Genomic DNA, 21,945 nt, shown 5'->3' on the forward strand with positions numbered 1-21,945 from the left:
GGAAAAAAGTTAAAAGCCTTCAACACAGTGCAGCTCTGCAGAACACCCACCACGGAAGAACGACAGAACAAGAGCGCCGAAGTCTGAAAATGAGATAATGAAAGGAAGACAGGGAGGTTAACATCAGAAAGAACACATAGAAGTGCCGGGAGGAACCAGTGAAGGTAAGGACCGATGGTTAAATGGTCCTGTGTTGATTTGGACTCGTACGATCAGGTTTACTGAGACAGCGGCAACTTTTTTTTTTGTTGCATTGAGTTTCAACAAAGGTGTTTCACTGAATGACGGCGTGATAGGCATTGCTGAGTGTCTGCTGTGCGCCTTTCTGATTGAACATTCATTTTGCTCTCCATTTGATTGAACGCCGCATGTCTAAGTTCTGTCTGTGTGTTTGCCCTTTTTTCTATTTTTCATTCAGAAAACCAAGATGGAGCTGTGGCGGCAGTGCGCGATGTGGTTGATCGACTGCCGAGTTCTTCCAGAGAACCACAGGGTCACTCTGGAGGGTGCACAGGTAAATAAGCAGCGACACATTCATATTCACCTGTGTGTGAATACACAAACTTGTTTCAGTTCCTCAAATTAATTCTGTGTGTGCGCTATGACAGGTGTGCGACCTGGCTCAGGCTCTGAGAGATGGCGTGCTGCTCTGCCAGTTGCTCAACAACCTGCTGCCTCAGGCTGTCAACCTGAGAGAGATCAACCTACGCCCACAGATGTCGCAGGTAAGACACAATGCCAGAGACACACACATACGCACACACCCAGACTTTTTCCTGATGCATTTCCATAGGACATTGCTATTGTTACCACCATGGCTTACTGAGGCCCTGATGCTGCATGATAGGAAAATGCTTCAGTCATTATCGGTACATCCGGGAGCATGTAGTGATCAGGATAATGATAATGAAGGAGAACAAAAGGAGACAACTAGAAGACAAAGAGAAATAATAAATAAATGTTTAAAAAAAACTCTAAAATTTTTGTTATTTAATTATCTCTTTATACACAGGGGTTTTGTCAACATTTTCCAATTTAAAAATTTATTCTTCACTTTTATAGGATTTGATGATACCAAATTGCTGCATTGTAATCCAGAATAGTCACAGCTCAGGAAAATTCAGGATTTGTGCTCGAAGCAAGACTCTTTGTGATATGTCAACTATTTTCTTATTTGACAATTAGAAACTTTTGGACTCATATGAACGACTTCGAAGCACCGTAATCGCACTGGCAGCTGGAAAGTGCTTTAATTTGATCATATTTCTACAGAGTATACTCCACAAGGGATATGATAAAAATACTTTCACCTCTTATCGTTTCTCCTCACTTTGAATATGCCTAATATTTTGTGTATACCTTTGTTATAGACAGTCAAATGAGAAAACTGATACCATTCTATGGTTAGCTTAGCTTAGCATAAAGATAAGAAACAGGCTGTTTGTGTGAAATGGGAGCAGAAACAGCTGACTTCAGTTTTTGCAGAGATTTCACAAACTACAAGCAATGTTTTTGAGGTATGGCATGTGGTTAGGTGAACCTTTTTTTTCTGGATTGTAGCAGGCAGAATACTTTCCTATCTTCTTACATTTTCTGCTACACTACGTTAGCCAGGTGTTAGCTCCAGTACATTTACAACACAGACATAAGGGCGTGATTTCTTATATATTGCTAATATATTCATTTTTAATACATACTTAAGCTATGCATTTTTTAAATATAACTCTCAAAAAGTCCTGTTGATTCCTGCCTACATTTCCTCGTCTTTTCAACTTTGTCCAAAAAATTGTTTTTGACAGTGCATGCAAGCTAAAAAACACATTAGCTAAAAAAACAAAACAAAAAACAAAAGGGTTGAACGGCATGAGATAATTAAAAGGGTGGCAAATATGAGTTAAAAACATTTGAAAGACAGGATGGTAGAATATCATAACCTAAAGTAGAGCATGTTGGGCCTTTTTAAGCTGAAATCTTAAGAAGGCCCTCCTTACTGGAGATCTGCAAACAGTGCAGGAGTTAATGGCCTTTGACATATGCATGGGAAACTCTGGGAAATCCTATGAGGTCAGAAGTGGTTAAGAAACATCCGCTGATTAACAGAAGGCCGGACGTGTACACTGTGACGTAGACTCACAGGCGTATACAAATGTGCATACACACACACACACACACACACACACACACACACACACACCTGTTGACACAATTACACAATTAGACAATCTTGTCTGTGCTCTTGCAATAAGGATTATTTTAGTAGTGTAAAAACAAATACTTGATTGCATGTTAATGTGATCTCCTGGCAGGGCGACATGATGTGTGCAGCAGTATCAGTCAGAACTAAACGTTTCCCCTTTTCTCAAATTAGAGTTCCGCATTTCCCACTGCTGAAGAGACACAGAGAGAGAGACACACACACACACACACACACAGAGAGAGAGCAGGAAGTTATGTAAAGCGGCATATGTCTGACCACCATGTCAGTTGCACTGCACACTCTGCTCCGTGTGGTTTCTTCTGCAGTCATATTTTAGATGTCCTTCGAACTGCTTCTTTTTAGTGGCACACATTTTAGCTCATTGTGCTTGATGGTTACGTGGTCCGTGCTGCTGATGAGTATTTACAGTCTGGTCAGGGCTGTAACAAAGCGTATGTGGAATCTAAGTGTTGAAAGAAAGACAGCAGCTTGTTCCTTCTCAAACAGGCTCGTTGGCTTTGAAGATATTTATTATTAATTTGTAATCTTTCAATTTTCTAAACTTGTCAAGTTTTTATTGATTTGTTACAATTGTAGCTAAAAAAGACGTGTTTTCTTTTCGACTGCTTTTGATTTGCTTCTAAATTATTTTTAACTATTGAGAGAAATCTTTTTTTTTTTAACTTGTTAAAATCGTGGCTCAAGAGTTGGGAGTTTGCCTTGTAATCGGAAGGTTGCCGGTTCGAGCCCCGGCTTGGACAGTCTCGGTCGTTGTGTCCTTTGGCAAGACACTTCACCCGTTGCCTACTGGTGGTGGTCAGAGGGCCCGGTGGCGCCAGTGTCCGGCAGCCTCGCCTCTGTCAGTGCTCCCCAGGGTGGCTGTGGCTACAATGTAGCTTGCCATCACCAGTGTGTGAATGTGTGTGTGAATGGGTGGATGACTGGATATGTAAAGCGCTTTGGGGTCCTTAGGGACTAGTAAAGCGCTATATAAATACAGGCCATTTACCAATATAGTTCCTGTTTTCATGGATCTGTTCATTAACATTTCTGTTAATATTTTGAACTACTAAATATTACACTAAATATATACTAAGTATTTGAGCACAGTCATAAAGGCTGATCACACGTTCCCAGAGCCCATTGTGGCATCATCAGTTGCTCGTTTCATTTGATTGTCACTTCTAAAAAACAGACATTTCGTAACTTAAACCATCTGTGTTTAACAAAGATTGGAGGTTTTGATGGCCTTCCAGTGAAAAATCACTATAACAGTGTTTTTGGGGGAAGTTTGGTCAAACATAAAACAGGAAAATATAGATTTCTGATAAGTAAGATAAGAAATACAGTCAACACCGCTGAAGACCAGGAAAAACCCAGTAGACCTGTTTCATGGCTGCCATTCGGACACAAAGTATGGAGCTTTTCAGATCTTACTAATAATATTAATCAAGAGTTCTTCTCAGATTAAGTACAGAGCCTTAATTAATGTGATTACCAACACCTGTGTTTACCTACATATTTAAATCAGTGAGAAATAAGTCTGTTGAATTATACACATTTATTTAACTTGACTGATTGAAAAACAGATTACTCAGGATCCAGAGTAAGGCTAGAATACACTGTATGGACAAATGTACTGGACCACAGGAGCTGCTCGGCCATTTAAACCCATTACATGAAGCTCCCAGCGTACAGTTTTTGTGTTGATGTTAATGCCAGAGGTTATTGAGTCAGCAGAGTGTTGGAAATTTTAGTGCACCATGTATCCGTGTGTCTCTCAGCACTCTGTGACCTCGCTCTGTAACCTTATGTGCACCGAATCTTTGTAGCCGAGTTGCAGCATGTAGGAGGGAAGAAAACTCACAAATTATTACGATACCAACACATTCAGCGAGCTCTTTAGAACAACCCATGCTTTCATAAATGTTCAAGTCAAAGTCAACTTTATTGTCAGTTGTGCAATATGTGCGGGACATCCACGCGATCGAAATGCAGCTTCACTCTGATCCACACTGCACAAGCAGAATGCATCTAAAACAAAAACAACTAAGTATGAGTTTAAATATTGCACTACTACATATTAAAGCCTAGATACAAGAGGTATGGCCCAATGCCCATATTTGTTATCATGTAAAAATTGCACATGTATATTTATGGTTATTTGGTTTATAGATCAGCTGAACTGAATTGAATAATATAACTTATAAAAAAAGTGATGATTGTGTTTCTGGTTTTTTTTTAGTTCCTGTGTTTAAAGAATATCCGGACATTCCTGGGAGTTTGTCAAGACAAGTTTCATCTGAAGAAGAATGAACTATTTGAAGCCTTTGATCTGTTTGATGTTCGGGACTTTGGAAAGGTATGACCATGCAAAAATCTATCTTTCGGACATATTCCCTGAGTTAATTTTAATTACTGATTAACTTTAAACAAAGTTGGGTTTGAATCTGCCCCGAACCATCCAGCACGTGTCTTCTCTCTCCTCACCCTTCCTTTCTTCTCTCCACTGCGCTATCACGATGAACGCTAAAAGCTCCAAAGCTTTTAGCTTTACACTAAATGTAGTAAACAGGAAAAACTACATTCATGTTGTGACCACATTTTACGTTTGCTTTTGAAACAAATTCTCCAGGCACTCTTGCACTTTGGAGAATCGCACTACAGTTCTCCTGTAGATTTAGCTTGCCTCAGTGTCCCATCATGCTGCCTCAGGCTGACTCTGTTTGACTGAGTTTGAGATCAGGTCCAGGCCATCATTTGTGGCACTCCTTGCTTCTCTTGTCCCAGAGGATAAGTGTTTATTACTTTGTGTCATCGTCTTTTTACGGTCGTTTATTTGCTGTATCTTGCACGGATGAAATCTCTTCCTGATGGTTACACGATGAATAAAAATTTAAAGATCTGAAGAACCCAAAATTGTACCTGAAAGGGGAACTCATGATGCACTCGTAGCTCAGTCATTACGGCAGACGTCTAAAGTGAAGCATGAAGTCCTAACGCCTTACTGCAGCTTGCAGACACCCACAAAGCCCTAACAGGAAGTAGCTTGGTGATTTTCTAATGTGAAGTGTCAGAGCAAAGGCATGAATGCAGTACTCAACAGTTCTCTTTCACTTTCTATGCAGTGCAGCGATTTAAAGCAACCAAGAGTGGATTTGAAATGAGCACTTTTTTTTGTCTGTGCAAGCTAAGATGAAGCCATGTCCTCAAAATGAGTCATCAGGACATTTTATTTTTGGAGGGGGGGTGGGGTCATTTCATCAACTTTACAGTGTGTTACTGTCACTAAGCTTCTCGTTTCACTTTGCAGCTTCCACTCAGTCACCCATAACAATTTAATGTAGAAAACATGGGTGTGGTAGATCCTGTACACAAGTAAATAAAGTCCATCGGCACAAAACCTGCTCCGAGAGATATCTTATTATAATCTATTGCTTTATTAAACTGCTAACGCTTACCCGTCGGTGTGTGAGCTCTACTTTGCTGTTATAGCAGAGCTTGCATCACAAATTGCTTTTGATACAGCTTAGTTCAGTGGTTTCTAGCCATCATCTCAAGATTTAACATAGACATTTCTCTTAAGTGGAACTTCTGATAACCTATGGTGGATATAAGGATGAAAGAAGGGTTGATGCATTTAAACAGAAAGCAAGCAGACAGCAGACGATGGGCTTAGCTAAGCATAAAACATTTTAGTATGGGAAACATCTGTTCTCTCACACAGCTGTTTGGATCTTTTTTAACCACCACTTCATCAGAAAGCTAATTAGTGTTTTCTATTGAATTCTCTGCTACTAAGATAGCAGTTTGAATTAGTTCACTGATTTCTTTTCCACAGGACTTCTCAGAACCACAGACTTTCACTTCTTGTTGCATCTTTACGCAGAAATTAGACCGAAAAATGCTGACTGAGAAATGTATTCCTTAGTCCTTTTTTTTTTTACTTAACCAGAAGTGTTGGAAGACAAGTTTCAGCTGAAACAAGTCAAGTGGCATCACACAGAAAGAAAACATGCTGAAAAGTGAAAAAGCGTGTCAAAGAAGCTCAAAATGTGTGACAAAAACAAACTGCCCCTTACTTACTTGGTTAGTAAGTTATAAACCAACATTTAAACTCGCTAATACATGCTTTCCTTTAAACAAAGAGCGTTCACTTTCATTTTAACCACTGTTTTTGTATGTTTCTGATCACATTTCACATGAAATTTCAACACCCACCGTGATTATGCTCTTTTTAATTGAACTGTCAAACAGAGCGAGAGTGAAACTAGGCCATTATTTAGTGTTCACATTTAAAGTGTTAAACAGTTTTACAGTTTCTCTGCCAGTGTGTGTTCCCACACTCTGTACAAGATTGTTAATTGTGTACTATACTTCTTTGTGTGTTTCTGTCTGTGTAAGGTCATAGATACGTTGTCCACCCTGTCTCATTCGTCCATTGCTGTCCAAAGAGGATTTCAGTAAGTACATTCCTGCCTGTAACTAAAATTGAAGTTTAAAGGGACCACTTGTGCTAACTGCTAAGTCCATGCTTGTATTCTTAGACTATCACCTTCCATCCAGCTCTCCTTTTAAGGCGACTTTCTTATGATAAGCCCTCATATCCTAATCATATTCAGGATATCTGATCCAGTGTTGTGCAATACTGGAAATTTTGGTCTTGATCTCATGCCAAATAAATACAGGGCCAGTACTGCCAATACCAGTAGCAATACCCGTAACTTATAAAGGCAGCTCATGTATGGGAGAGCAGTGTGTCATGAATTTTTAGATGAATCATCATCAGTTCGCAAATTCTGAACACATTTTAATGACCACCAAATCACCGTGAGTTTTACTTTCCACAATAATGGGTTAACACAACAAAACACAACTTTCAGCTTTTGGGGTATTTAAATGTGCCAGTCTCCAAAGCACTTTGGGTCATCTTCTGTTGTGTAAATGGGCTATAAGCTATAAATAAAATAGATGTGACAGTCAACACAAAAAGTTTCAGACATTTTTCATGGTGCACGTCTGAGGTATATTCTCTCATTTCCCAAAAAAGAATTAATTTAAAGCAGTCGATTACATACTGGACTTAGAATCGATACATTGTTTCTATGCTCTATCATGCTACTATCGATTTGATACCAATACTATTGTTGGTGCCGATATCTGGATCGACCTACCTTTAATGCGATCTCACTGACATCATCCAGAGCCAAACGTAACAACAAATGCCTTTAAATGCAATTGTAAAAAGCTTTATCTGCATTTTTAAATTTGTAGTATTTTATTAATTATCTGATGTGTGTGTTATCTGTTAGTGTGAAGCATTTATTATTTGTCTGTTTGCTTCCTTGAAATATTTGGGGTTTATAGAAATCACACAGACGATTTCGTTGCTGGCAGAAAGAAAACAGATGCGTTGGCAGAGAAGGGAGAAGTAACTTGTTTAAGATGGTCAACTTTTTTTTTTATAATAAATGTCCTAATCATAACTGTTTTCTGTAGAAATGTGGAAATTATGGAGTTTTAAATAACTAGTCTCAAATGGTTTATTGCACAACATGAAATTATACCCTTATCCTACCACGTGGATGTGAAAGTGCTTACTTGGGATTACTTTTTTGTTGGTCTGTGGCCATGCCACCCTAAAAGCGAGAATATAATTTTTATACAACTGAAATTGGTTATATGGACCAGAGACTTGTGGCTGTTTTTTTTCTTAGGCTGAAAGTTGGTGTAGCAGATAACAGCACTTCCTCAGTGCCAGATAAGACTGTTGTTTCTTAACTTGACAGAATGTTCCCGAAAGTTTCAAGTTTTGTAACTCATTAATTTAAGTGGCATTTAATCTTTATATTTTGAGCACAACAGGTTTTTGTTAGATTTCTGGGCACTTAAAAATTTAAATCCTTTCCATTACCATTAAATACGCCGGCTCATCAGGAAGTCAGCACCACAGTAATGGGGTTTTGTCCTTCAGCCTGGAACCTAAATTCATGCTTAATTACTAATATTATATTAACCTTTATTCAGTTGTAATTTTCACTCTCTTTTTTGTTGCTTTAACACACTCACCTTCCCTTCAACAGGCCTTTTCCTTTAGAGGGATGCACTCTTGATGAGGAGATCTACAGCGGCCTGTCTGACCAGATAGAGTAAGCCTTTTTCTCTATAATGTCTAAATGGAGGGAGAGAGATTGTTTTAAATAGCTGCCAATTTTTCTCTCTCTCGTTTTGTTGTGTGGCTGTATGATTTGAGGATTTTCCTATAAAACTTTAACATCTTCACAAGGAAATGCTTTCATAATGCCACATTTTGACCTGTAGAAAAGTTCAAAATACTCAAACAGAAAACTACCAGCAAAAATTCTGCATTATTTTACTTTTAAGAATTCAATTTAAGAGTCTTGTCAGGACATTTTGAATTTTAATTGAATCAAACTGGGAGATGTGATGGTTTATTGCAAGTGGAGAAATGTTATATTCCACCAGCTATACAGGTGGTGTACAGGTGGTGTACAGGTTAGTGACGCTCCGTATACAGCACAGATATATTTAAGAAAAAAAGCCAAAGGTGATAACAGTAAGTACTTTGCATGTGTTTTGTGTATTAGTGATACAGTGGATGAAGATGATGACTTGTACGACTTTGTGGAGGATGAGGAGAACGAAGGAGATGAGATCTATGAAGACTTGATGAGGACAGATGAACCGCCTGAAACTGTGAGTGGTTCCCATGTGACCTGTAACCTGCAACAAAAAGGAGGGTGTAGCCTTCACTTGCAACCTGCAAACTTTGCAGGTCTTCCAACAAAGTACTTCTGCACTAAAATCTGGGTTTCACTGTGTTTCTTATCACCTCATGTGAGGCTATGACTCGGTAGGCAGAGTAGTCCGCATATCAAAGACTCTTAATCAGATTAGAGTTTTACTTGCAGATGTCTAATATATACACCTTCACCCGAAGCATGTTATTTTAGATTTTTTAGAAACCTTTTAGTCAGAATTATTCAGTAAGAAAAGAGCAAGAAGGACAGTTTGAAATATTAAATACAATTTTGTGTAGCAGGAATAATAATTTTTCTTTGTCTTTCCAATCTTATTAATGTTCTTAAAACCTCCTTTGGTTTTTGAAAGTCTTTGTGGGTCAAGGAACCGCAGTGCCTCAGAGCCTATGTGCCAAAGTTTTCTGTTTGACTTTGATAGGGGTTGTTTAAACTTCTCTGTTAATGTTTAAATAACTACTGCTACTTAAACACCATAACCCATTTCTTTTGTATAAGGCAAGTACAAACAAAAGCAAAAAAACCCTCATTTGACTTTTTTTTGTGCCCTTTAGCAGCAGAAAACTGGTGTGGACAAGAGAGAGTGCTGCCTGCAGGAGATCAGACAGACGGAAGAGAAATACTCAGAAACACTGCAATCTATACTACAGGTGTGCACACACCCACAGTCTGATCAAAGAAGATCGGTGCATTCATATGGCAATAAAAAAAACGACTCATAATGACGATGACAGAGCCCATCTTAAAAAACATAAAGGAGCTGGGGGAGAAAAAATGTGAATTTCTGAGATCTTTTAAACTTAACACAAAAATGTTTTAATATTTCTGAAATTCAAAGCTCACACATTTAAAAAAAAAAAAGAAATCTGAATTTCTGTGAAATTAAAATCACAAATTTGCAAAAAACATTTTTACGTAAGTAACAACATCACTTTTTATACACCTGTTCCACACCTCTTTCAATCCTTCATCATACATCACAAGCACACAAGTATAGAGAACTCATGCACAAAAAAAATTAAAAATAACACTCATACTCGCTCTTCTGTGCAGCACTTTATGAAGCCTCTTCAAAGGTTTCTCCAGCCACAAGACATTGAAAGTATCTTCATCAACGTACAGGTAAAGAAGGTGTTTACCTCTACACCTGCATGATATACCCACTTCATGGAAAACCTTTGTTTACATAGTGTGTGTGTGTGTGTGTGTGTGTAGGATTTGAATAAGACCCATTCTGAATTGCTAGAAGAAGTTCAGAACTCTATCCTAAATAATGGAGCCAGGAATCTGTTCCAGGTGTTTGTGAACTACAAGGAGAGGTATATCGCTCGTGCAGAGACACACACACAGATCCACTTGTTTATCTTACAAACAAATGTATGAAAAATATGTTTATGTATCCCATCTCTCGCCAGGCTGTTACTGTACGGTCGTTACTGCAGTCAGGTGGAGGCGGCAACAAAACACCTTGACAAGCTTTCAAATGCGAGGGAGGATATCAGGATGAAACTGGAGGTGAGGAGGAAACACACGCTCCATTTTAGACATATTTAAATAACTTCATGCAAATTTATTTGATCATCATTTCTTGTTGTTTAATACTAGTTCGCTCTGTCTGTCTCTCTCTCAGGAGTGTTCAAAGAGAGCAAACAGTGGACGTTTTTCTCTACGAGATTTACTCATGGTCCCCATGCAGAGAGTCCTCAAATACCACCTGCTATTACAGGCATGTGTTTATACTTCATACATGGTACTTACTGTATCTTCAGTTTCCAGTTGGTTTTATCCAGCAGCTTTAATTTGCCGTGGCTTGCTTGTGTCTGCAGGAGCTGGTAAAACACACCACTGACTCAACAGAGAAGGAGAACCTGCGAACAGCTCTAGATGCCATGAGAGTAAGTGTGTGTATTTGTGTATTTCTACTTGTATGTAACCTGAAAGTATGATACTTAATCCTCGTGCATGCATGTGTGTGTGTTTCCAGGATCTGGCGCAGAGTGTTAATGAGGTGAAACGAGACAATGAGATCATCAAGCAAATCACCACATTTCAGCTTTCCATAGAAAACATGGTGCGGTTACACTATTTCATTTTTAATGAGTCTCTCTTTGGTTGTTGTTTGTATTTCCTTTCTGCTCATCCTCCCTCTCGTCCTCCTTCCTCAGACTCAGTCTCTAGCTCTCTACGGTCGTCCCAAAATCGATGGAGAACTAAAGATTTGCAGCTCAGAGAAAAGATCGAAACAGGACAGGTGCGTGTGTGGCTGACGCACGTCTCATCTGATATGTTACAAGCTGTTTTTTGACGTTGCGTTTGTGTGCGCTCTGCTGTTTGTCAGGTACGCGTTCCTCTTTGATAAAGCCGTGTTTATTTGTAAGAAAAAGAGTGGAGAAACTTTTGAGCTGAAAGAGATCATTGAACTACACAGCTACCAGATACGAGATGAAACCACAGGAGAGAAGGACAATAAAAAGGTCTCCAAATCTGCACTGAGACACCTGTTACACACAAAACAAGATCGGCATAAGGCATCTCAATAGGACTGACTGTGTGTGTGTGTTTTTGTATGTGAACAGTGGTCCTATTTGTTCCTCTTGCTGGATTGCTACGGAAGGTCTGGCTATGATTTATTCTTCAAAACCAGAGAACTGAAGAAAAAATGGCTGGAACAGTTTGAGATGGCTCTGTGAGTATTAAATGTGGACGTACAGCTGAGCACTAAAAACAGCAATCAGAGAACTATGAAGAATATTTAGCAGCTAAAGTTCCAGAAACTATACTCAGACTTATAGACTAAAAAAAAACAGTGAGCTCTTTCAAAACACCTCAATATGTCAGCAAACCAGAGCTGGGATAAGTTACTGCAGGTTTTAGGTTGTTAATTATTTTTTCCTCCAAAATATTACATTTATGTAATGACGGACTTTTGTGTTGTTGAACATACAAAATAAGAAGCGGATCTGAAAAAGGTTGGACATGGAAACGTTTAGTTTTATGGATTTCTGTTGTTGATTTAACGCATCAACCTGCTATTTGTTACATTATTTGCAGTCTCACTGCACTGGCTTTGACTGCTTTTTCATCGCCAGTCTCTCTAAACGGATACCTTATGATTTGTACTTTTACCAGAGTGAAAGTACCAAAGTATCTGGCACTGAAAAGCAGCTGTTTGAATGCCTACTTCCCCCCAGCTGAGGTCAAAACAGTTTCGCTTTATGCTTACAGGTCAAATATGAGTCCTGAGAACTCCACAGCAAATAACCATGACTTCCAGATGCACTGCTTTGAGGAAACCACCTCCTGTAAAGCTTGCTCAATGTTGTTAAGGTACTTCTGTTATTCTATTATTCCTCCAACTAGTTAACAAGTTAGCTCCTGTGGAACTGTATTAACAAGTTAACAAAAAAAAAGAAAAGGAATCTCCTCTAAAGGTAAAATTTCTCAATGTGTCTGCAGGGGGATATTTTTTCAGGGCTATCGCTGCACTCGCTGTAAGATGGCAGCACATAAAGAATGTTTAGGCAGAGTACCCGCCTGTGGACGAAACTCAGGTCTGTATACGTGCACACATGCATATGTATGTGTTTAAACACCGCTACTAATTAGTCTAATGATCAATTCTGCTTTTAAAATTACAGATCATTCTGTTTCTGCAAAAAAGGTATGTCTACATATATTTCATACTGTAAACTTCCAGCTCAGCTGGTGGATAAAGCCTCTTTGGGCTTTTTATTCCCACTATTGTACGTGCCAGTTTTAATGGATGGATGTTCTTTGGGACTTGCACAAAACTTTGCTTCACCGTTTCTTTCTTTTGCTCCTGCAGAATAAAGCTCAAAGGTCCTCTGGTCATTCCAGCATTGGTAAGCAATTCATGATATATCAGCTTATAAAGCCTACTTCTACCAGCATGTTGAAAGCATACAGCACAAGACTTTCAGGTTCTGAGGTTATGTTTTTGTTCAACACTCAAATATAAAGCTGTAGCGATGTGTCTTCCCTAGTTATAACCTACATACAATTCATATATCTTGTGAGTTGTGTTATCATAAAAGTGCTTTCTTTGTTTGTAAAGTTATAACCAAATCTATATATAGTGACCATTTTTAAAAGCCTCTCTGCCATCAGCTTTAATCTCTCTGTGATCTTCTCTGATAAAGACCCATACCCTATTATGTCGGACAGCTAGAACTTCAGCAGGGCAATTATCATTTTCTCCTCTATTAGCAGCAGAGTTCACCATAAATAATTCAGATAGTTATATATCACATTATCAGCAAGTATTCCCAGTCTGCTTTTCCTGCCTGTATGGTTGTATTTTATTGTGATGTGTTTAACGGTGATCTATTTTCTATAAGACACTAAGTGCAAAGTGACATAGGCGCTTGGCAACCATGCTGACTAAAATAGATCGCAGCGTGTTAACAATCTGTAACTAATCTGTCTGACTGATTGCAGTCAGTATAAGTTTGACTGTGACTTTTTTGAGAGCCATCAGGTGGCTGGTTAATTCAGTTAAGGTTGAGAGTGTTGCACACTTAATCTCTGGTCTCCCCAACTGCTTGCGGCTGTTGACCGAGCAACCTGATTTTTTTCCTCATCAAAAGAAGGTATTTTTTTACTGTAGTGTGTCTGTGTGCACGGGGTCTTATTGTTTACATCAGCACTGATTTATATTAGAGGGTATGGCTGTCTCTGTTCTTACATGTGCATAAGAGTAAAGCATAAAGCAGGAAGAACAGCAACAAAAGCTCAGCACAGAACAGAGTAGAGATCGTCAGACACAGAATGAAAAAGAATGGGGTGGAGGTGGGTTGCAGAGTGGCTTGCTGCAGCTGCAGGATTAAATAACCCCACTTTATGAGGTTTGCCTGCTGAGTCATCTGTTGTTGTGAGCTGGCATAGAGATCAGCTGGTCTTCTGGAAATGCGACGGAACTAAACTTTGCAGCCTGTCTGATTCATTTTCTTTGACGCTGATAATCTTATCGCTAGATGCACGTTTTAATACCTTATCTTTTTGCCTCTTGACCAGAAGAAGATTATTTCCCTTACTAAGAAGGCATAAGCATGGCAGATAGCTCCACCTTTTTGATTCTGAAGATTTTTTCTTTCTGATGCAACCTCAAAGAGATTTATGTTTGTAATGCGATGTCTCAACTTTAGGAATTTACGAAAGCCCACGGAGTGACCAACGGATTTTTAGGTTTCATTTTATGTAATATTTCAAAAGTCATGACTGAACTGTGACTCACTGGTTGTAATGACTGGAATAAAAGCAACACTCTTGTAAATATTTTCATTCTTACTCTTTTTGTTTTGTCAATCAGAGTCCTGAGGTCAATATCTTGGTTTATCTCCCTCCAGTTCTGCCCAGAAACATCACAGCAAGTGATTTAGCTTCACCTGTCAAACATATCAGTGTACTATACCCCCAACCCGATTTATTCAAGTTGCATAACAGGGCTGGTAAATAAATGAGGATGGTTCGCTTACGTCTGAATGAAAGTGCTTTCCCCTCATTCCCTTCGTTTTTTTATTCTTACCGATTGAGCCGTGAGTTCAGTACTTGCAGCGAATGAGATGTTCTCACAGTCTTCTTTTCTGAGCCCTCTTTTAAGGTAGAAAATATCAGAGCGACAACCATTAACTAGTTTGTGGACTATTTTCAACCAATTTATGCATGTTGATGGGAACCCCACTCGTGTGTGGTTAATGGTAGCCCAGTTTAATTTATCTAAACGGAGCATCATGGTAGGCGGGGATAGGGGATGTTTTTGGTAAACTTTGTCTATCTGAAATTAAAAGTTTTTAAAAATATGCAGAGAATAGTTTGATCCAGTTTGATTCGTTTTTCCAGGAGTACTTGCCTTATTGCAGCTCTTCCAAATATCACAACCTCTCCTTTTTCCTCTTTCTGCTGTCAGGATATCCTAAGATGGAGGTAAATCAGGAGTATTATGGCATGCCGCCGCCTCCTGTGGGCTTCGGCCAAGCGCTTCATCTCTCCAGAGGGGACGTCATTGAGCTGACCCGCGCTGACGCAGAGCTGCCCTGGTGGGAGGTAGGCCTAAAAAACATAGCCATATACATGCACTCCATTCTGCATTCAGTAAACTGAAGAAGGGGAGGGGTGAGGGGGGGTCATGCATTATTTTTTAGACTTTTCAAGGCTCGTTTCCTGTGGTTACCGTGTAGGTGTGAGAGGCTTTTGTCTTTTTTCAGTCTCTTTTGACATTTTCCTCTCTGCGTCTCAGTCTTCCACTTCCTCCCTCGTGCCAAACCTGCACTTGTATCTGCATGCAGTCGCGATGCTGTGTGACAGTTTTGATTTGGAAAATAAGCGTAATCTGACGGCAGAAATCCACAGAGCCGCTCAGGTTTCGCGGCCGTGCTTTTTGTTCCCGCTGGCTCACTGTGGCACAGTTTACTGAAAGTTTCATTCATGAGAAAGAAAGCATGCGCTGAGAAGAGTGAAAAACCTTCATGCGTTTGAACAGTCTCACTGTCAGCGCTGCATAAATGGGCTCAACACAGTGTCTGTGATTTTATCCATCAGGACTTTAAAACATGTCGTAGTGAAATAGTTTTTAACATTTTGTTAATAGTTAACCAAAAAAAATTGATTCACAAATCAGGTGTCAGCCAGCTCTTTCATGCTTCACAGTACTTCCTCATTAAACCTCTGCTTACAGATTTTTGATGTGTGACTTACCTCAGATTGCTATCTTTTGTATATGAGTAAATATTTTTACAATTGGGGTCGATTGCTTGATTTACCCTTCAGTGACTGATCGGTTGACTCAGTCTGATCATGTTATTTTCTATTATGTGACATAGGGAAGAAATCTAACCAGTGGTCTAATGGGATGGTTCCCTTGCCAAAAGGTTCAGCCCTACCTCACTGTGAGTACAATCCAGCAGCCAGTAAGCACCCTACCTTTTTCCATTTTGAAAACAAAACAACATTTTCAAATAGATTTAATTTCCCAGAAAGGCATAAGCTCAGAACAGCAAACAAATAACTGACTAAATTTAGCACAGCCAAGTGGTTTTTGTCAGCTTGCATATTCCTGTAAAGAAAACAAACATTAAGCAGAAGGAAATGAAAACTTGTTATCAGCCTTTTTATATGTGACTTTTCTGTGATCTCACTACTTTCCAGAGGCCACCCCAAGACCTATCTGGCTTCAACTGGTGAGTATTGACAGGAACGGGGCAGAATTGCTCGCTCGCCGAGCTTCTGCTTACCTTGGTTAACCATGGTCTGATTTTTTTTTACAGTGCTGCAGTGTTTGCAAAACTCAGTGGGAAACACCACAGAGCCAACACATAGAGTAGTACTAGTTAACAGACGCAAAAGCAGAACCCGATACTGAAAATTACAGGCGTTTTAATGGCAGCGTTTGGAACACTCTGTAACGCTCAAACTGATGGGATGTACCGTACACTGTGGTGATATGTGATTCACCCCCAGGCTCGTGTTGATGACGATGACGACGGCATTCTGAGCCCTTAAAGTAGTGATTATAAACAGCTTTTTAATCACACCATTGCCCTCCTGAAGGACAGCGTGTTAGAAAATGTGTCAGTTTGGCGACACCTGGTGGTAATGAAAAGTATGACATTAAGGACAGGAAAGTGAACACGACTGATCATGTACAGTCAGACAACATAATTTTTCTTATAAACAGAGCTTTCCATTATCAAAATAATGGATCAGAGTTTGTAGAGAACAACATCGGCTTAAAGCTCGTTTGAAAGTATTTTTCAGAATTATGTACGCTTGTGCAGGGAAATGCAACCGATACATTTAATTTGATAGCTTTTTAAGATGTGGTTAAGGTGTGAACTGATGGGCTTTCAACTAAAGCATTGGACTAAGTGTAGCCTACTATTTTTCTTTATACAGTCTTTCTGGTAAAAACCCCTAAAGGCAAAGCTTCTTCCACTAGCTGTCAGCGAAGAGCGAAGCCAGAGGTGTTTTGTTTTAGGGCTACCCACTTTAATGAAATATCTCACAAATGTCTTCAGGGGATTTCTTCAAATTTGGCTCAAAGCTTGCCATACTGACCATTTTTCACATTTGTCTGGATCCTAAATTTTTAACACTTTGGTGCTGTTTGTGAAATGATTGTTTCTTTGTAATGACACTCATATTTGAATCATTGTCTGCTCTCATGTCTATAACTGTCAAAGAAGGCCAAGTAATGCTGTAGTGACAAAGTGTGTGTTTGTTGGTCTTGTGACTGTTGTCAAAAAATAACTGTGTGAATTAATGTTGCAGAGGCTACAGTATTCACTCAAAATAAACTGACGCTCTCGTTCTCTCTGTGTGATTGAAGGTTTGCGGGAAACATGGACCGCACGGCCGCCAAAAACCTATTAATGTCCCGCTCTGATGGTACCTTCCTCGTGCGGCAGAAAGATGGAGGAGAGTATGCTATCAGCATTAAGTAAGACATATATCAGTTAAAGTACTGTTTGATTATCTATCTGTTGATTTGAAGATGGCCAAATTACAAGCAATTTTTTTAAATATTCTATTATTGGTCCGATTGCATTTCAAACCTTAATTGTTAAAGGATAAGCTGCATATCTGCCCTAAAACAATAAGAAAGAGCACTTTTTTTTTGCACACGCTGGAGAGATTATATATCTCGACTGGCCAAGCTAGAGGAGGTGGCTGGGGAGAGGGAGGTCTGGGCTGCTCTGCTTTGGCTGCTGCCCCCGCGACCTGGCCCCCGGATAAGCGGAAGAAAATGGATGGAAGGATGAACATCTTTTTGCACCAAAGGAGCATTTAACTTAATAAAATCATACAAAACGTCATCAGGAAATATACTGCATTGTCATCCTCTTGTAAAATAAACCTCCTCTTTAAAAAGTTCCCCATCCATAAAACGGTTTGGAAATTTGGAGCTGTTTCACCAAACACGTGTAATGCGTAAATGTGCAGTAAACGAAGTATCACTTCCTCTCAAAACCAAGGGAAACAATCCAGACTGACAAAGCATTTAATGCATGATCTGTTTATAATTCATGAGCCAACAAAATCCATTCATCTTTGCAGAAGTGAAAAATTCTCGATTCTGTCGTTGGAGAGCCATCGCTATGTTTGCCGTTCAGCCTCCACGTGGACTGAGTTCCCAGACTGTGGCTTTTAATATTCACCTCTCTCCTCCCTCAGGTTCAACATGGACATCAGACACATTAAGATCACCTCTAGTGAAGGCCTCTACCGCATCAACGACAAGAAGGCCTTCAAGGAGCTAGTAGTAAGTCATACACAGTCATAAAGCTGAAGCACTGCCTCAGAGCAAGAGAAACCAAACCTACCGCTGAACATTATCTTTAGTGCTGGATTGCTGCTGACCTCAGCTCGTCCTCTCTAACCACAACTAACATCTCTCTTACGTTTCTCACGCTTCTTTTCTCCTCCCGCCCCCCTCCCATATTAGGAGATGATTCAGTATTACCAGCAGACCTCATTGAAGGAGTACTTTAAGGACCTGGACACCACACTTTGTATACCTTTCAAACAACCGGAGCAAAGCAACCTGTCTGACAACATGCCCAATTTCACACCAGGTACAGAAGATCTCCATCACCTCCTACAGTCCTCACTGTGATCACCAAAGTCGTCCTCTGTGACTTGCAAATGTCTGTGCAAAATGACAGAGCAACCCACCTCCTAGTTTTGGAAGTGCAGATCACTACAGATCATGGAGCTCTCATATTCATTTTTATCACGTTTCTTTATTTTGAACAAAAGCAAGAGTATAGAAATGACTTTATGATAGCCGCATGAGTTCTTTTTGCCATCTCCAGTCTTTATTGTAAGTTAAAATCTGCTTTAACTCTGTTTAACATGAGTGGTGATGATAACGCTCATGAAAACTCCTCTGCGAGGAATGGGGTAAGACTGTTTCCCCAAAACTATTCCTTTAAGCTGTTCCATGCTGCAATGTGGGCTCTGTCTCACAGGGGGCAGCATGAGGAGCTTTGGCGTCGCAAGGGCCAGGTATGACTTCTCGGCCAGGGACCGCTCCGAGCTCTCGCTGCGGGAAGGAGACACCATCAAGATCCTTTCCAAGAAGGGTCACAGTGGCTGGTGGAAAGGAGAGGTGTACGGCCGGGTGAGAGCACGGAAAAAATGTAAAAAATATATATTTTTTTTATTTGCTGTTTTCTTGTCTGACCTGCACTGCTCCTGTGTTTCCAGGTGGGGTTCTTTCCAGCCAACTATGTGGAGGAGGATTACTCTGACTACTGCTGATGTTCCTATGGATGTGATATGTAGACTCGTTCTCGATGTGTAGGGGTCTGTGTGAGGGACTGCATTAACCAACATGCAGGAGTGTGGCTGTGTGTATGAACGAGAATGCCAGTAGCTACTTGTGATTATGTGATGAGTGTCTAGTGATGTGAATAAAATCTCTGTTCAGCCAGCTTGATGATGTCTGGTTCATGTATGGATTTTAACCATATCATTATATCTACTCGAAATTTACAGTTTACAACACCACCTCTGTGTTGTTTTTAAGCTCACGTTTAAGTGTTTGTGTGATCTCATGTGAAATTAAATTAAAAACTGAAAAAAGGGTGTTTAATGTACATCGTGTATGCAGCGGATTTCCGATGACCAAAGCAGCAAATGTGACTTCATGTGGTGCAGTCTTAAAGTTAAAGCTAAACCTAAAGCTAACTGACAATTCAGTTCAGCTCGATTTTATTTATAAAGTTCCAACATTTGCCTCGAGGCGCTGTATAATGCAAAGCAAAGACCCAAAAATAACAGTGAGACAGTGAGAAGGCAAAACTCATTTTTAACAGGAAGAAACCTCCAGCAGAACCAGGCTCAGGGAGCAACAACAACAAATAAAAAGGTTTTAAAAAGAGGCCGTGAACAAGACAGTTTTCTTTATTTGGACTGCAGTCTGCAACCCGTAAGAAACCAGGAGACCAAGAACATCAGTAGACCACCAAACACAGAGAAACATAGTGGGAGGTTGGGGGTTGCAAAGTAGGTGTTTAGTGGTTAAAAGGTTTAGCCAGTGTGGAGGACTGACACTAAAACCACTACAAGAGAAACGAGTACATGATGATTTGTTTCTGCCATTGTAGGGAAAAGGTGAAGAACAGTATGTGTGAACAAGTGCCCTTACTCTTTCTTTACAGTGCATGCATGTAACTAACTGCTGTGTTATTATTAATTATTATTAGTAGTATTAGTAGTAATAGTATTACAACAGAGTATTTTAGGCTTGGTTTGCTGTATATAGTGTGTATTGTTAGAAAGTAATGCATAAAGATTTAGAATATTGTGTCACGTCTGACCTCTCCCTCAACTTCAATAGATACATGTGAAGGTCAAAGTGATAATAATACTATGAAGAGCTATTGTAAACCTTCTTACTGCTATTGTTTGTATTGACAGCATATGGAGAATGATAAATGGGGATTCTAATTATCACATTACTTTGGACGTTACTTTGATCTCTTCTTCAACGTCAAATAAGGTAAAACTTGCCTTTTATTTTTAAAAATGATTCAAATTCTTGTATTGGCAACAATTTGGAAATGATACTAGTATATAGGGATTCTAATTATCACATTTGACGTCTTCCCTTATTCAGCAGTTGTTGTTTGTCTTTCCACAGCTGTGCACGACTGTCCTCTCATTTTTTTCCTTCTTTGATGCAGTTTTAGTAAAAGGTTTACATCAATTGCCAGAAATGTCAGTTAACCTAGAATGACTGTTGGCTAAAGCTCTGAAGTGTTGGGACAGACAATATTATCCATGTCCAATAAGACTGAGTCTATAAGTAAGTGATTTAGGTCTCCATGGCAGCAGGACTTCGCTCTCACTTTGCCAAAAGTGCTGCTTCCACTTCAAACATGTTGGATGGCTTTGTTCAGTGCAGACATGTTCTTACACACCAAACTAGGAAAATGTTTGATTATGGGCCTGGTTTTGTGCCCACATCTGTGTTGTAATGCTAAATCTAAAATCTAAAACAGAGTTGCAGGCCATGGCACTTCTTTGTAGTAGCAGCATTTATTTAGCTGCAACAAAGGTCAAAGTATCAATGCCACGGGCTTCCTGACATGTAGAACTGCAAAAATAGTTTAAACAATAGACCTTTTATGAATTCACGCTGATGCAGTGAATACAAGCAGGTGGTTTTTGTACTTTAGCTGTCTTATCTGATCAGTACACTACAGAAAGGTTTCTAAAATAAAAGTACATGTTAGATGCACAAAGGTCTTATAATTTCCTCTGAAATGTGGTCCAGTACCAGAGTAATGTGGTAAAGAATGGTTTAACATATCGAGGTTAAACATATAGTGTACAGGGAGTTTTAGCGCTCATACCAATTCCCCCTGGTTGCCAACCCCAGCTCACAGTCTGAGAACTGCTGCCAAAGCTGATTAATCAGTTAGTATCACTTTTTTAAGTCAAAGGACTTTTTTTGTTGTTGAAAACAGTATTTGTGTAAATCGAGCTTCTGCAACGCATATATGCGATAAACTCATTAGCTATACTGGTCTTATGTACAGAGGTAAAGCTACGACTAATTAAAAGTTTGTGGAGGAGTTGGAGCAGAAGGCCCCTAGAAAACCTGATGGTCTCTATTTGCCTCCACTGAAATTATTCATATACATCCCCACGTGAATGGTGTTGGATGCACAGCCATAGGCAAATATCATTGCCAAGATCCACTGAGAAGTTTGTAAGTCCCATTGGCACCAATTAATCCCTTCTACTTTCTACCACCAACATCAAAAGCAACTAACTCCATGTTTTTTTACATGCTTTTGCCCAACACTTTACCTTCATCCAGCAAGCTGGAAAGCAAAGAGTAATTTGGAGAAGAGTTAGCGATACATAAGGTTTCCCAGTCTCACCCAGTATGAGAAAATAATTAATGGACAACAAAGACCAGCACTCACTCTCACAGTCAGG

General features: G+C 39.6%; 1 protein-coding gene across 1 annotated transcript; it reads left to right on the forward strand.

Moving 5' to 3' along the window:
- Nucleotides 1-58: 58 nt before the first annotated feature.
- Nucleotides 59-19,360, forward strand: vav1 (vav guanine nucleotide exchange factor 1). Its single transcript, XM_085355693.1, has 29 exons — nucleotides 59-164; nucleotides 419-514; nucleotides 609-725; nucleotides 4,443-4,559; nucleotides 6,602-6,660; nucleotides 8,281-8,346; nucleotides 8,806-8,914; nucleotides 9,531-9,626; nucleotides 10,030-10,098; nucleotides 10,192-10,295; nucleotides 10,392-10,491; nucleotides 10,607-10,702; nucleotides 10,803-10,871; nucleotides 10,961-11,047; nucleotides 11,142-11,227; nucleotides 11,315-11,450; nucleotides 11,553-11,662; nucleotides 12,202-12,303; nucleotides 12,433-12,527; nucleotides 12,615-12,637; nucleotides 12,803-12,839; nucleotides 14,903-15,039; nucleotides 15,816-15,881; nucleotides 16,141-16,172; nucleotides 17,321-17,431; nucleotides 18,166-18,253; nucleotides 18,437-18,566; nucleotides 18,963-19,114; nucleotides 19,201-19,360. The coding sequence occupies exons 2-29, from the start codon at nucleotides 428-430 to the stop codon at nucleotides 19,252-19,254; spliced, it is 2,535 nt and encodes an 844-aa protein (XP_085211819.1). The 5' UTR covers nucleotides 59-164; nucleotides 419-427; the 3' UTR covers nucleotides 19,255-19,360.
- Nucleotides 19,361-21,945: the final 2,585 nt, after the last annotated feature.

The sequence above is a fragment of the Diplotaxodon limnothrissa genome, linkage group LG6 (assembly GCF_057381915.1).
Source record: "Diplotaxodon limnothrissa isolate DT_005_m linkage group LG6, D_limnothrissa_male_GT1.1, whole genome shotgun sequence".
Classification (NCBI taxonomy): Eukaryota; Metazoa; Chordata; class Actinopteri; order Cichliformes; family Cichlidae; genus Diplotaxodon; species Diplotaxodon limnothrissa.